Source organism: Ovis canadensis, chromosome 11, assembly GCF_042477335.2.
Source record: "Ovis canadensis isolate MfBH-ARS-UI-01 breed Bighorn chromosome 11, ARS-UI_OviCan_v2, whole genome shotgun sequence".
NCBI lineage: Eukaryota > Metazoa > Chordata > Mammalia > Artiodactyla > Bovidae > Ovis > Ovis canadensis.
Genome location: NC_091255.1, coordinates 49819685 through 49831568, shown reverse-complemented (window position 1 = coordinate 49831568; position 11884 = coordinate 49819685). Strand labels below are relative to the sequence as shown.

Sequence of the window (11884 nt, the reverse complement as noted above, 5' to 3'; positions counted from 1 at the left end):
ACTGTAGGAAGTCTAGTTAAGGTTAACATCTGTCACAATTGATAGTTACAAAGTCTTTTTTCTTGCATGAGAGCTTTTAAAATCTACTTTTCTAGCAACTTTCAAAGATTTCAGTATTATTAACTATGGTCATTATACTGTACATTACATTCCCCATGCGTTTATTTTATAACTGGAAGCCTGTACCTTGTGATCCCATTTACCTATTTCACCCACCCAACCATCTACCTCTGGCTACCATTGATATGTTCTATCTGTGAGCTCAGTTTTACAAAAAAATTTTTTAAGATTCCATGTTTAAGTGAGATCAAATGGTAATTGTCTCTCTCTAGCTTATTTCATTTAGCTTAATGTCCTCAAGGTCCATTCACAGTGTCGTAAATGGGAAGATATCCCTCTATTCATCATTGAATAACATTCCATTATATAAGATGGTCCATTTATTTTTATCCATTCATCCATTGACAGACACTTTGGTTGTTTCCATGTTTTGGCTTGTGTAAACAGTGCTATCATGAACATGTGGCTGCATCAATCTTTTTGAGTCAGTGTTTTTGTTTTCTTTAGATAAATGCCAAGAAGTAGAATATTTAGATTATATTCTAGTTCCCCATTTCCCATTTTTAACTTCTGAGGAATCTCCATACCCCATACCATTTTTCATAGTGGCTGTACCATTTCACATTTCAACTAACAGGGAATGGGGTTCCCTTTTTCCATATTCTCATTAAAACTTTGTATGTCACCTTTTTGATGATAGCCATGCTAAAACCAGTATGAACTGATATCTCATTGTGGTTTTGACTTGCATTCTTGTTGATTAGTGATATTAAACACCTTTTCATGTATCTGATGGCCATTTGCATGTCTTCTTTGGAAAAGTATCTCTTTAGAACCTCTGCCCATTTTAAATGAGATTGTTTCATTTTTGCTATGGACTCATGTGAGTTATGAGTCATGTGAGTTATTGAGTGACACATTTGAATGTCAACCATTTATGAAATATGATTTGAAAATATTTTCTCTCAATTCAGTAGGTTTCCCTTTCATTTTGTTGATCGTTTCCTTTCCAGGCATAAACTATTCAATTTGTCCCACTTTTAGATCTGTTGCCTTTTCTTTTGGTGTCAAATCCAAAAAGTCTACCCTGAGACCAATGTCAAGCAGCTCACTATCCATTTTCTCTTCCAGGAGTTTTATTAGCTCAGGTCTTAAGTTCAAGTTTTTAATCCATTTTGAGTTACCTATTTCACCCACCCCACCTCCCACTTCTGGCTACCATTGATCTGTTCTATCTATGAGGTCAGTTTTAGAAAAAATTTTAAGATTCCATGTATAAGTGAGATCACATGGTATTTGTCTCTCTCTAGATCATTGCATTTGGCTTACTGTCCTCAAGGCCCATCAGCATGGTCGTAAGCGGGGAGATATCCCTCAGGAAGAGTCCATTTGAGTCTGAGGAGTCCAGTTTCATTCTTTTGCATAGGGCTGCCCAGTTTTTCCACCACAATTTATTTAAAAGATTGCAATTTCCTTATTGGGTTAATATATTCTCGGCTCCTTTGTAATAAATTAGTAGGCCATAGAATGTGTGGACTTATTTCTGGCCTCTTTATTCTATTCCACTGATCTAGGTGCCGGTTTTTTCCAATCCATACTGTTTTGTTAATATAGCTTTGTAAATACTGTTTGGAATCAAGGAAAGTGATGCTTCCAGCTTTGTTCTTCTTTATCACTATTGCATTGGCTATTTTGGGGTTCCATACACATTTTAATTGTTTTCCTTCTTTCAGCCATTGGAACTACATTATCATTTTATCCTTTCTACACTATCATTTTATCATTTCTACTGCTATTGACTGTATGTTTTCCCATTACATGGCAATCATACTCTAGCATATATATCTAAAAGAGAGAAAATGAGGCCTAAAAGCTTTAAGAAATTGTGGCTGAGATCCCACATTTGTCAGAATATGTAAATTTACAGATTCAAACATACCTTAGTTATTCTCCTATCTAACCCGCTTGTCACAAATTATAGAAGAAAGTATATGCAAGTTGGGATGTCTCACCAGAGGTCATTAGCCTAACTAGAAAATAGCAATGAAGCAGTAAGGAAGGGATGCTGTTTGAAAATAGGATTCAGCTTTGCCTCTGTTCCAGTTTTGGTGCTGATTTTCATTTGAGAAACAATGTGGCAACCATCCTCCACTCAGATGACCCTGATAAAACTGGGAAACATTTCAAACCAGTTGCCAAATGTAGATATATATATAGATATAGATATAGATACATGTGGAAGTCTTAACTCTGACTTTGTCAGAGATCAGGCTTGAACTCAAGCACGCTTCATTCATCACAGAATGCACCAGCATCCCGCCCCTTTCGAGGCACATCTCAATCTAAGTAGAGCCAAAGGAACAAAGCTGTGAAAGGAGAACAGTTGTGCCCTTCACAGAGCCAGCAGGAACTACCCCATGACCAGATGATGCCACATGACCAGAAATGCTGCTGGTGATGATTCCTGATCTTTTCATTTCTAGGAAAGATTCTTAAATACTAGACCCAATTAAGGAAAAGATCAAACACTGATTTGCAGAGGCCTCTTTATGAAACACTGAGAAAGCAACTTCCTCCATGACAATTATCCAAAACTACGCAGTAACACAAGTAACAACCAGGAAAGTCCTGCCTATTGGTCCCAGCATTGGGGGTCCAGGGTATAAAGACCAGGACAGGAGGCACCCTCAGAATCTGAGAAACCCAGCTCTGAGCCGGAGTCCACCCTCCACCACTGACGCAATGACCCACTCGTGCTGCTCCCCGCGCTGTCAGCCCACCTGCTGCAGGACCACCTGCTGTGAGTCCAGCTGCTGCCAGCCCTGCTGCCCCCCCACGGGCTGTCAAACCACCTGCTGCAGGACCACCTGCTGCAAACCTACCTGTGTGACCAGCTGCTGCCCGCCCACCTGTTGCAGCAAACCCTGCTGTCAGCCCACCTGCTGTGAGTCCATCTGCTGCCAGCCCTCTTGCCCTCCAACTTGCTATCAAACTAGTGAAACCACCTGCTGTAGGACCGCTTGCCACAAGCCTACTTGTGTGACCACCTGCTGTCAGCCCAGCTGCTGTGGGTCCAGCAGCTGTGGACAAACCTTCAGTGGGTCCAGCTGCAGCCAGCCTTGCTGCCAGCCGGTTTACTGTGCCCCTGTGTACTGCCACAGAATCTGCTACCACCCCACGTGCTGCTGCCTGCCTGGGTGCCAAGACCAGAGCTGTGGATCCAGCTGCTGCCAGCCTTGCAGCCGCCCTGTGTGCTGTCAGACCACCTGCTGCCGCCCCAGCTGTGTGTCTACCTGCTGTTGGCCTTCCTGTTGCTGATCACCTCACCAAAGAACCCCGTCTCCTAGCAACACTTTATAGCAACTGACTTGCTACTTGGGGACAAAAAATGATTTCTTAGACTTTGCTGACAACTGGTATGCTCTACCAGAATTTGTTAACCCATTTGCCTCTTTAAAAGCTTATAAATCAGCTTGATAGAGTGCAGAGGGTTTCCCCCAGTTGTCTTTCTCTGGTGTAAGAGGATCATGTGCCAGGCATCTTTGATAAGGAATTATGTCTCGGTTTTGGTTCTGAAAATAGGACTGACCATGTTGTACTTCTAAGTATCTTAGGAAAACCAATCCTCATAATGTTTCTATAGGTTTCTGCAGCTTATCATAATTAACATAATCATACGTTTCTCTATCAATATTCCCATGGCTCTTGTAACCTGCGTTTTCCTTTTATGGTACCTTGGAATCGTCTTCCTAGAGGCAGTAGTCTTGCCTGGGTGTTTCTCAATAAATTCTTTGCCATAATCTTCCTACATTGTGTTTGATTTTTCATGGCATTCCTGATATAGAGATATAAGTACATACTACATACTATATGCATTATCCATTATGAGTATCATGTTAGCTCTCAGAATCAATTATTAGCTCATTAAGTAAATTGTGTAGTATGCTTTAGCTAATAATGAACACACTCTTCGAGGACAGAGTCTTCTGTTCCTGCTCACAGGTGTTTACCTTTACATCCCAAGGAAACCGATGCTTGCACCTCAGTGACTAAGCTGTAGTTGTTGTCTTTGTTTATGTACAGTTGCTGGGCATGGACACACCCTAAGACACGCCAAGGAAATTATGTTCTGACTATTTCTCCCTACTCTCTACCTCTTCTTGATAACCATCCCTCAGCAATTAGTAACTGTAAAAGAACCCCTGTCCCCACACAACACCTTATGTTAACTGACTTGCTACTGAGGACAAAAAATAGCTCCTTAGGCTTTGTTGACAACTAGTGTGCTCCACCAGAATTTGTTACAAATCTTTCTTAAAAAAAAAACTTGTGAATCAGCTTGATGGAGTTCAAAGAGCTTCCCACTGGTCTACCTACATGAGGAATGCAAACTGATCAGATGATGAACACGACTGAGTGACTGAACGGAACTGAACTGATATTCCTTCAAAGAGATGTGACTTTCACAGTGTTAAAGCCTTCAATCCAGGATGGGAAGCACAGATTCCCAAGAATGTTACCTGGAGTTCAGTTGAGAGGATTCACTCCTACATCACTTTCTGAAACCATGTGTACTACCTCTGTGGATATATTTGGTACTACCTAAGAGGAATCAGGTAATGGTCTTTGGGTCAAGATATACACTACATCCAGAAGACACGATATCAAAACCATGTGTTGTCACCTCTAAGTTGGTTCTTTGCACCACATTTGCAAGACCACTCCAGCTGTCCATGGGGCCAGTCATCTCTGTCATGTGATGTATGGTAGAACAGGTAGCTCTCATGTTTGTGTGCCTGTTGTTGGTCTTGTTCTTCAAAAAGTGGGTCTCTTGGTCCAAATTGATGCTATTCAGAATCCTATGCCAATACTACTCTAGCCAACAGTACAGCTGATAGGGATGAGAAATCCATGTTTAGAACATGCAGTCCTAGAGAGGAGAACCTGTCTCTTTTCCTACTAGTCTGAGAGGATAACTTGCCTTTGTGTGGCGTGGTGAATGAGTTATGACGCTAGCCCATCGGTGCTCAGCAACATTCTCTGCTTCTGACTGGCAGCACACAGAGCAGGGGCAGCCATGGTGAGAGGGAGCCTAAGCTATTGGGTTCACACAAGTCCTCTATCACTGCCAGTGGAAGCTTTGTTCATGTTCCCTTGTGCAAATATTGATGCACCTGAAGACAGAGATGGGATGAGTTGTTCCAAATTTGTAGTTGTCTAGTGCCTTCTCTATCATGAACACTCTGAAGATCATTGATGTGGGACACAGGTGGGAAATACTTTCTGTCCTCAACCCATCTCTATGTAAATAATTATTCTCCAAGTCTGCTTATGTTCCAGTCTTGCTTCTCCCAAGCTCAATCCCGTCAGGGCTTTCACCACTTGTAAACAGCCAAGGAACATCATTGTGAGGCCACTTTTCCCCAAAATAAATATGTCGTGCCCATGTGTACTGTTGATTGTTCAGAGTAACTATTTTCTCTTTCCACTGCCTTTGAAGAGCAAAAGTGTTATCTGTGGTACTCAAAATTCTCCACCTGGTATAAAAACTTCTGTGGGGCTATGGACTGGTGAAACTTAAGGCACTGTATGTTTATATATTATGATCAATTAGATTTTGCAAGAATCAAGTGCAGTTATTACCTGTGTATTCTTTAGTCATTGAGGGCAGCACAAAACTCTACTGTTCTCCTTGGATGTGGTACAAGTTCTCTTACCTTCCAATACCTTGACTTTCTTGCTGTTCAGTCTCTCTGCTGTATCCAATTCTTTGCCACCCATGAACTGCAGCACATGAGGCTTCCCTGTCCTTCACCATATCCCGGAGCTTCCTCAAGCTCATGTCCATTGAGCCGATGATGCCACCCAACCATCTCATCCTCTGTCATCCCCTCCTCCTCCTGCCTTCTATCTCTCCCAGCATCATGGTATTTTCCAATTAGTCAGGTCGTTGCATCAGGTAGAAAAAAGATTGGAGCTTCAGCTTCAGCATCAGTTCTTCCAATGAAAATGCAGGGTTAATTTCCTTTCGGATTGACTGGCTTTATCTCTTTGCAGTACAAGGGATTCTCAACACCACAATTCAAAAACATCAATTCTTGGCCCTCAGCCTTCTTTATGGTCCAACTCTCACATCGATACATGACTATGGGAAAAACCATAGCTTTGACTATAGGGAACTTTGTCAGCAAAGTAATGTCTCTGCTTCTTAATATGCTATCTAGGTTGGTCATAGCTTTTCTTCCAAGGAGCAAGCGTCTTTTAATTTTATGGCTGCAGTCACCGTGTGCAGTGATTTTGGAGCCCAAGAAAATAAAATTGGTCACTGTTTTCATTGTTTCCCCATCTGTATGCCATTAGTGGTGGAACTGGATGCAATGATCTTAGTTTTTTGAATGTTGAGTTTTAAGCCATATTTTCACTCTCCTCTTTCACCTTCATCAAGAACCTCTTTAGTTCCTCTTCGCTTTCTGCCATAAGGGTGGCGTCACCTACATATCTGAGGTTATTAATATGTCTCCCGGCAATCTTGATTCTAGCTTGTGCTTCATCCAGCCTGGCATTTCACATGATGTAGTCTGCATATAAATTAAATAAACATGGTGACAATATACAGCCTTGAGGCACTCCTTTACCAATTTTGAACCAGTCTGTTATTCCATGTTCGATTTTAATGGTTGTCTCTTCACCTGCATACAGGTTCCTCAGGAGACAGATAAGGTGGTCTGGTATTCCCATCTCTTGAAGACTTGGAAGTTTATTGCCAATTTGTGTTAAGTCAGGCAAAATCAATGCAATATTGTAATTAGCCTTCAATTAAAATAGATAAATTTATATTAAAAAATGAATTCAGTAGTTACAGCAAAAAATTTAAAAAAAAGTCAGGCATACAGGTGCTTCCCAGGGGTGCTAGTTGTAGAGAATCTGCCTGCCAATGCAGGAGACTTAAGAGACAAAGGTTTCATCCCTGAATTGGGAAGATCCCCTGGAGGAGGGCATGGCAACCCTCTCCAGTATTCTTGTCTGGAGAATCCTGTTTACAGAGGAACCTGTTGGACTGTAGTCCATAAGTTTGCAAAGAGTTGGACATGACTGAAGCAACTTAGCATGCACCCATGCAGGCATACAGTGTTAAACAAAAGAGACAAAACCTTAGATTAACATGAAACAAGTAAGGGAAAAACCAATTCTCTAGTGATTAATAGATTTGTTTGTCTGTGATATTCTTGAAAATATAACAATTGTGTTTTTTCAAAGGCATCTGCTTATAGACTGGTTGACCCATAAAAGTAGGGGGAAGAGAAAGAAAACACTTGTAGATTAATACATAAGTGGTTCAGGATGGGGAACATGCGTATGCCCATGGCGGATTCATGTTGATGTGTGGCAGAACCAATACAATATTGTAAAGTAAGATAATAATAATAATAAAAAAATACACAAGTGGACATAATATCAAAGAAAGTAGTGGAAAATTAATACAACATTGTAAATCAACTATAATTAAATAGAAATAAGTTAAAAATGAAAAATGATAACATAATATATATGAAAAGTATGTTCCTTACATTCTCCCAATAAGACAAGTGAGTGGCTGAACAAGAATCTGAGTTCTCTTCCATATGATTCCATACTCTTCCCGTAACTAAGTGAGTGATAGTTGCTCAGTTGTGTCCGACTCTTTGCAACCCCATGGACTGTAGCCTGTCAGGCTACTTTGTCCATGGAATTCTCCAGGCAAGAAGACTAAGAGCTGTGGTCTTTCCTTCCTTTATAGAGATTTTATGGTTGAAGATAAAATCAGAAGTAAATAAAAGCACAATCTAAGAGTGAGTTTAGTAAAGAGAGTGCGTGCAGGCATGTTAAGTCGCTTCAGTCGTGTCTGACTCTTTGCCATCCCATGTACCGTATCCTGGCAGGTGCCTCTGTTCATGGGATTCTCCAGGCAGGAATACTGGAGTGGGTTTGTATGCCTTTTTCAAGGGAATTTTCCCTCCCCACGGATCTCTTATGTCTCCTGCCTTGGCAGTCAGGCAGGTTCTTTATCACTAGTGCCACCTGGGAAGCCCAGTACAGAAAGTGAATAATGTAAATTAGAAACATCTTAAAAAGGCACAGACACACTCATAAGAATGATAACATATGTTCATGCATTTCAATGGTATTTCATTCCACTAAACCATAATCCAGTACATTTAGAATATTTAGAGAAAATATTTAGACTTAATCTTAACACTATAGATCTAGTTGGAAAGTTTAGTGACTGGGTCCTCAGGGAAAAATGAACATCTGCAGTCAGTAGGGAAATGCTGGGCATTGTCCAAAATGCACCCTGGGAGGTGGGAAAGTACATGCCAGGGGTTAGTGTGAAACAAATGTGATTTTTCAGTGTGCGTATCTTCTCCTGGGAAGAGTACTGCTCAGTAACTGCTCAGTAATGCCACTCTGGCTGTCTAACAAGTGATCCCAATAAGCAAAAGATTCAGGAGACCAGGCTGGGAGGGGAATGGGGGATAGATGTTAACATAATCACTGTTGAGAGGAGATGTCTGAAAAAGGAATGGGCTACTATGGAGACAAGATATCTCAACTAAACAACCAGTTGGCAGTAGGGGTATTGTGTCTCTAATTTGCAGCTTCTGTGAGTTAATTCTAGCAGGAGACTATAAGGGTTTCTTCCATTACCGAGTCTCTGCGAAATCCCTACATTCTCTGTCTTGCTCAAACGCTGTAACTGACATTGATTGCTGGCATTGCCATCCTTCCCTGAAATCCACAAGTACTCAAAGGCGTAACATTAAAATATTACATGGTGCCATGAAATTATGACATTCGTTCACCTGGGCAAAATGTAGCTCTCTCCCCAAGTGCTTTCAAGTGGGTTGCTATTATTTTGACAAATACACAGGGCCCAAAATTATTCTTGTAGACTCAGAAATCTGCTCTTATTTACATGCAAAGGTTGAACTCCTCTCCTGAGGCATAACAATTTATCTATCCCATTATTAATATGCACATTTATTGATCACAATTATAATTGCAGGAACTATAGTTTTCATAGTTCATTTGATCAGTTATTTCTCTGTGCATGAATACCTACAAGTAAAGTTAAACAATAATCAGCAGGTCATTTTGTGAGCAATCAGAAGTATATGGAATAACAGAATGCTGAGTGGCATCTAATGCACTCAGGTCGATTATGTAGTCTTTGATAAGGGCGGGAAGACCCAGGTGCAGGGCCCCCTCCCCTGTGCAGTCTTGGTTGCACTGCCACCCTTGATTGTGTGCCTCTGCCGACTGAAATCCCATGGCTGACTACTCCAACCCCATTTCAAAAACACACGTTCATTTTTCAAATCCTTTCCAGGCAAGAGGAAATTCTGCTAGTCTTGATACCACAATTTCTCTATAAGTTCTTTTGTATAAATTGGTTCTAGTCCTACTTCTGTCTTATAAGTTAGACTTTAGAAGGGTCAAGCCATCAGCTGTAGTTGACAATGACTATGCATGCAAAATTAAAAAGAAAACCCATCTATTGATAAACTATTAGAAGTAATGAGGAAGTTTGGTTATAATATATGAACTAATTGCTGTTTTACATGTCAGAAACAGGACTTTCTCAGTAGCTCAGATGGTAAAGAATCTGCCTGCAATGCAGGAGACCCAGGATCAATCCCTGGGTCAGGAAGATCCCCTGGAGAAGAAGATGGCAATCCACCCCAGTGTTTGTGCCTGGAGAATTCCATGGATAGAAGACTCTGGTGGGCTACAGTCTATGGGGTCACAAAGAGTGAGACACACATACCCTTACATATGAAAACACACATACACATATGTATGAAAACACACATGTGCACACACATTTCACACATATGCAGAAAACACACATATGCACACACGTCAGAAACGCTGAAAAATTAGCATTTTAAGTTGTACCCTAAAATAGCATAAGTTATGAAACACTTAGAAATAAAAATGGGGAAGACCTCTACAGAGATCAGTACAAATACATTCACCAAGCAATTCGACTTGTAGATATTTATCCAATAGAAATGTTTATATCCGTGTACCAAAGAACCTGTTCTAAAACTTTAAAGTAGCATGATTTTATTAGCCCCAGACTGCAAACAATCCACACATATATCAGTAGTAAACAGATGAAAGGTGTCATATGCATTCATTGGAAGATGATACAGTAAGGAGATTAAATGAACTTCAGATAATTACATGGATCAGTGTCACAATCCTAATATAAAGAACAAGTGGCCAATTATATAGTATCTCATTTATATCAAGTTTAGAAAAATTGTGAACTTGCCTACATTTGGGAATGAGTGAGAGAATTTGAAGACAGCAAGTTCTATTTCTTAAGCTGGTAAGAGTGACAGGAGTGTTCACTCGGAGGCAATCTACCAAGTTGGTCATTTTCTCATGTGAAATAGAAATAGTAAATGTGGGGCACTGTATGAGCTCAGAATGAATAATTCATAGCATATGCGTATGTGTATAAATCCTCACATCATGAATGTTGCATAAGAACACAAAGCACAATATGAAATGAATAGTGGCACAAGGTTTATTTAGAAATTCAGGTAAGATTCCCTGCTTCTGGGAGACACTAGAAGTGATTATAAAAAGAAGAAAGCAGGTTATGAGAATCATAAGTACATTGAAAAGAAACTTGATTATGAAGATTATTATGAAGATAGCAGCAGAAACTGAAGAAAGTCATGAGTATGTGTCTTCATAGTTACATGTAGAGAGAAGATGAATATCCTGATTTCCGAGTCAAAGTGGAGACCATCACTCCATATCAAGGACGCAAGAACGTGGAACATGGCTCATATACACAGGAGTAAGAGAATCAAGGGGAAGTCCTCCACAGTCTACCAAGCTGATTCTCAACCTTTTAACCAGGGAGATTAATAACAAAAATTTGATGATAGAACATTGGCTGTAGCAACATTTGGAAGTAAAATTTGTTCTGGAATGCCAAATCAGGTGATGAGAAGGTTGGTTAGAGAGACAGTGATTCTTTAGCAAAGTGATCAGCAGCAGGAAGGCTGGCAGCAGCTGGACACGAAGCTGGGGTGGCAGGAGGTGGTCCTACAGCAGGTGATCTGACAGCAGACAGGGCGGCTGCAAGGCTAGCAGCAGCTGGACCCACAGCTCTGGTCTTGGCACCCAGGCAGGCAGCAGCACGTGGGGTGGTAGCAGATTCTGTGGCAGTACACAGGGGCACAGGAAGCTGGCTGACAGCAAGACTGGCCGCAGCTGGACCCACTGAAGGTTTGTCCACAGCTGCTGGACCCACAGCAGCTGGGCTGACAGCAGGTGGTCACACAAGTAGGCTTGTGGTAAGTGGTCCTGCAGCAGGTGGTTTCACTAGTTTGATAGCAAGTTGGAGGGCATGAGGGCTGGCAGCAGATGGACTCACAGCAGGTGGGCTGACAGCAGGGTTTGCTGCAACAGGTGGGCTGGCAGCAGCTGGTCACACAGGTAGGTTTGCAGCAGGTGGTCCTGCAGCAGGTGGTTTGACAGCACATGGGGGGGCAGCAGGGCTGGCAGCAGCTGGACTCACAGCAAGTGGTCCTGCAGCAGGTGGGCTGACAGCGTGGGGAGCAGCATGAGGGGGTCATTGTGTCAGTGGTGGAGGGTGGACTCCGGCTCAGAGATGAGTTTCTCAGATTCTGAGGGCTCCTCCTGTTCTGGGCTTTTATATCCTGGACCCCCAATGTTGGGACCAATAAGCAGGACTTTCCTGGTTGTTATTTATGTTATTGTTGTAGTTTTGGATAATTGTCATGGAGGAAGTTGCCTTCTT

The 11884-nt window shown here is 41.5% G+C and overlaps 2 protein-coding genes across 3 annotated transcripts in view; one reads left to right on the top strand and one right to left on the bottom strand.

The window, feature by feature from the left end:
- The first annotated feature begins 2802 nt into the window (after positions 1 to 2802).
- The window catches only part of LOC138415203 (keratin-associated protein 9-4-like), a 28491-nt gene continuing 19409 nt past the window's right edge, over positions 2803 to 11884 (top strand). The window contains exons 1-3 of one of the 2 annotated variants that reach the window (XM_069543449.1): positions 2803 to 3192; positions 3295 to 3370; positions 8400 to 8407. In XM_069543449.1, the coding sequence (XP_069399550.1) occupies positions 2803 to 3192; positions 3295 to 3370; positions 8400 to 8407 (474 nt within the window). Of the gene's footprint in view, positions 3379 to 8399; positions 8408 to 11884 lie in introns of those variants that run through there. The other variant, XM_069543450.1, reaches the window with a different exon arrangement.
- On the bottom strand, positions 11208 to 11699 carry LOC138415208 (keratin-associated protein 9-6-like). The gene has a single exon (XM_069543467.1). It carries the CDS (start codon positions 11697 to 11699, stop codon positions 11208 to 11210), a length of 492 nt encoding a protein of 163 aa, XP_069399568.1.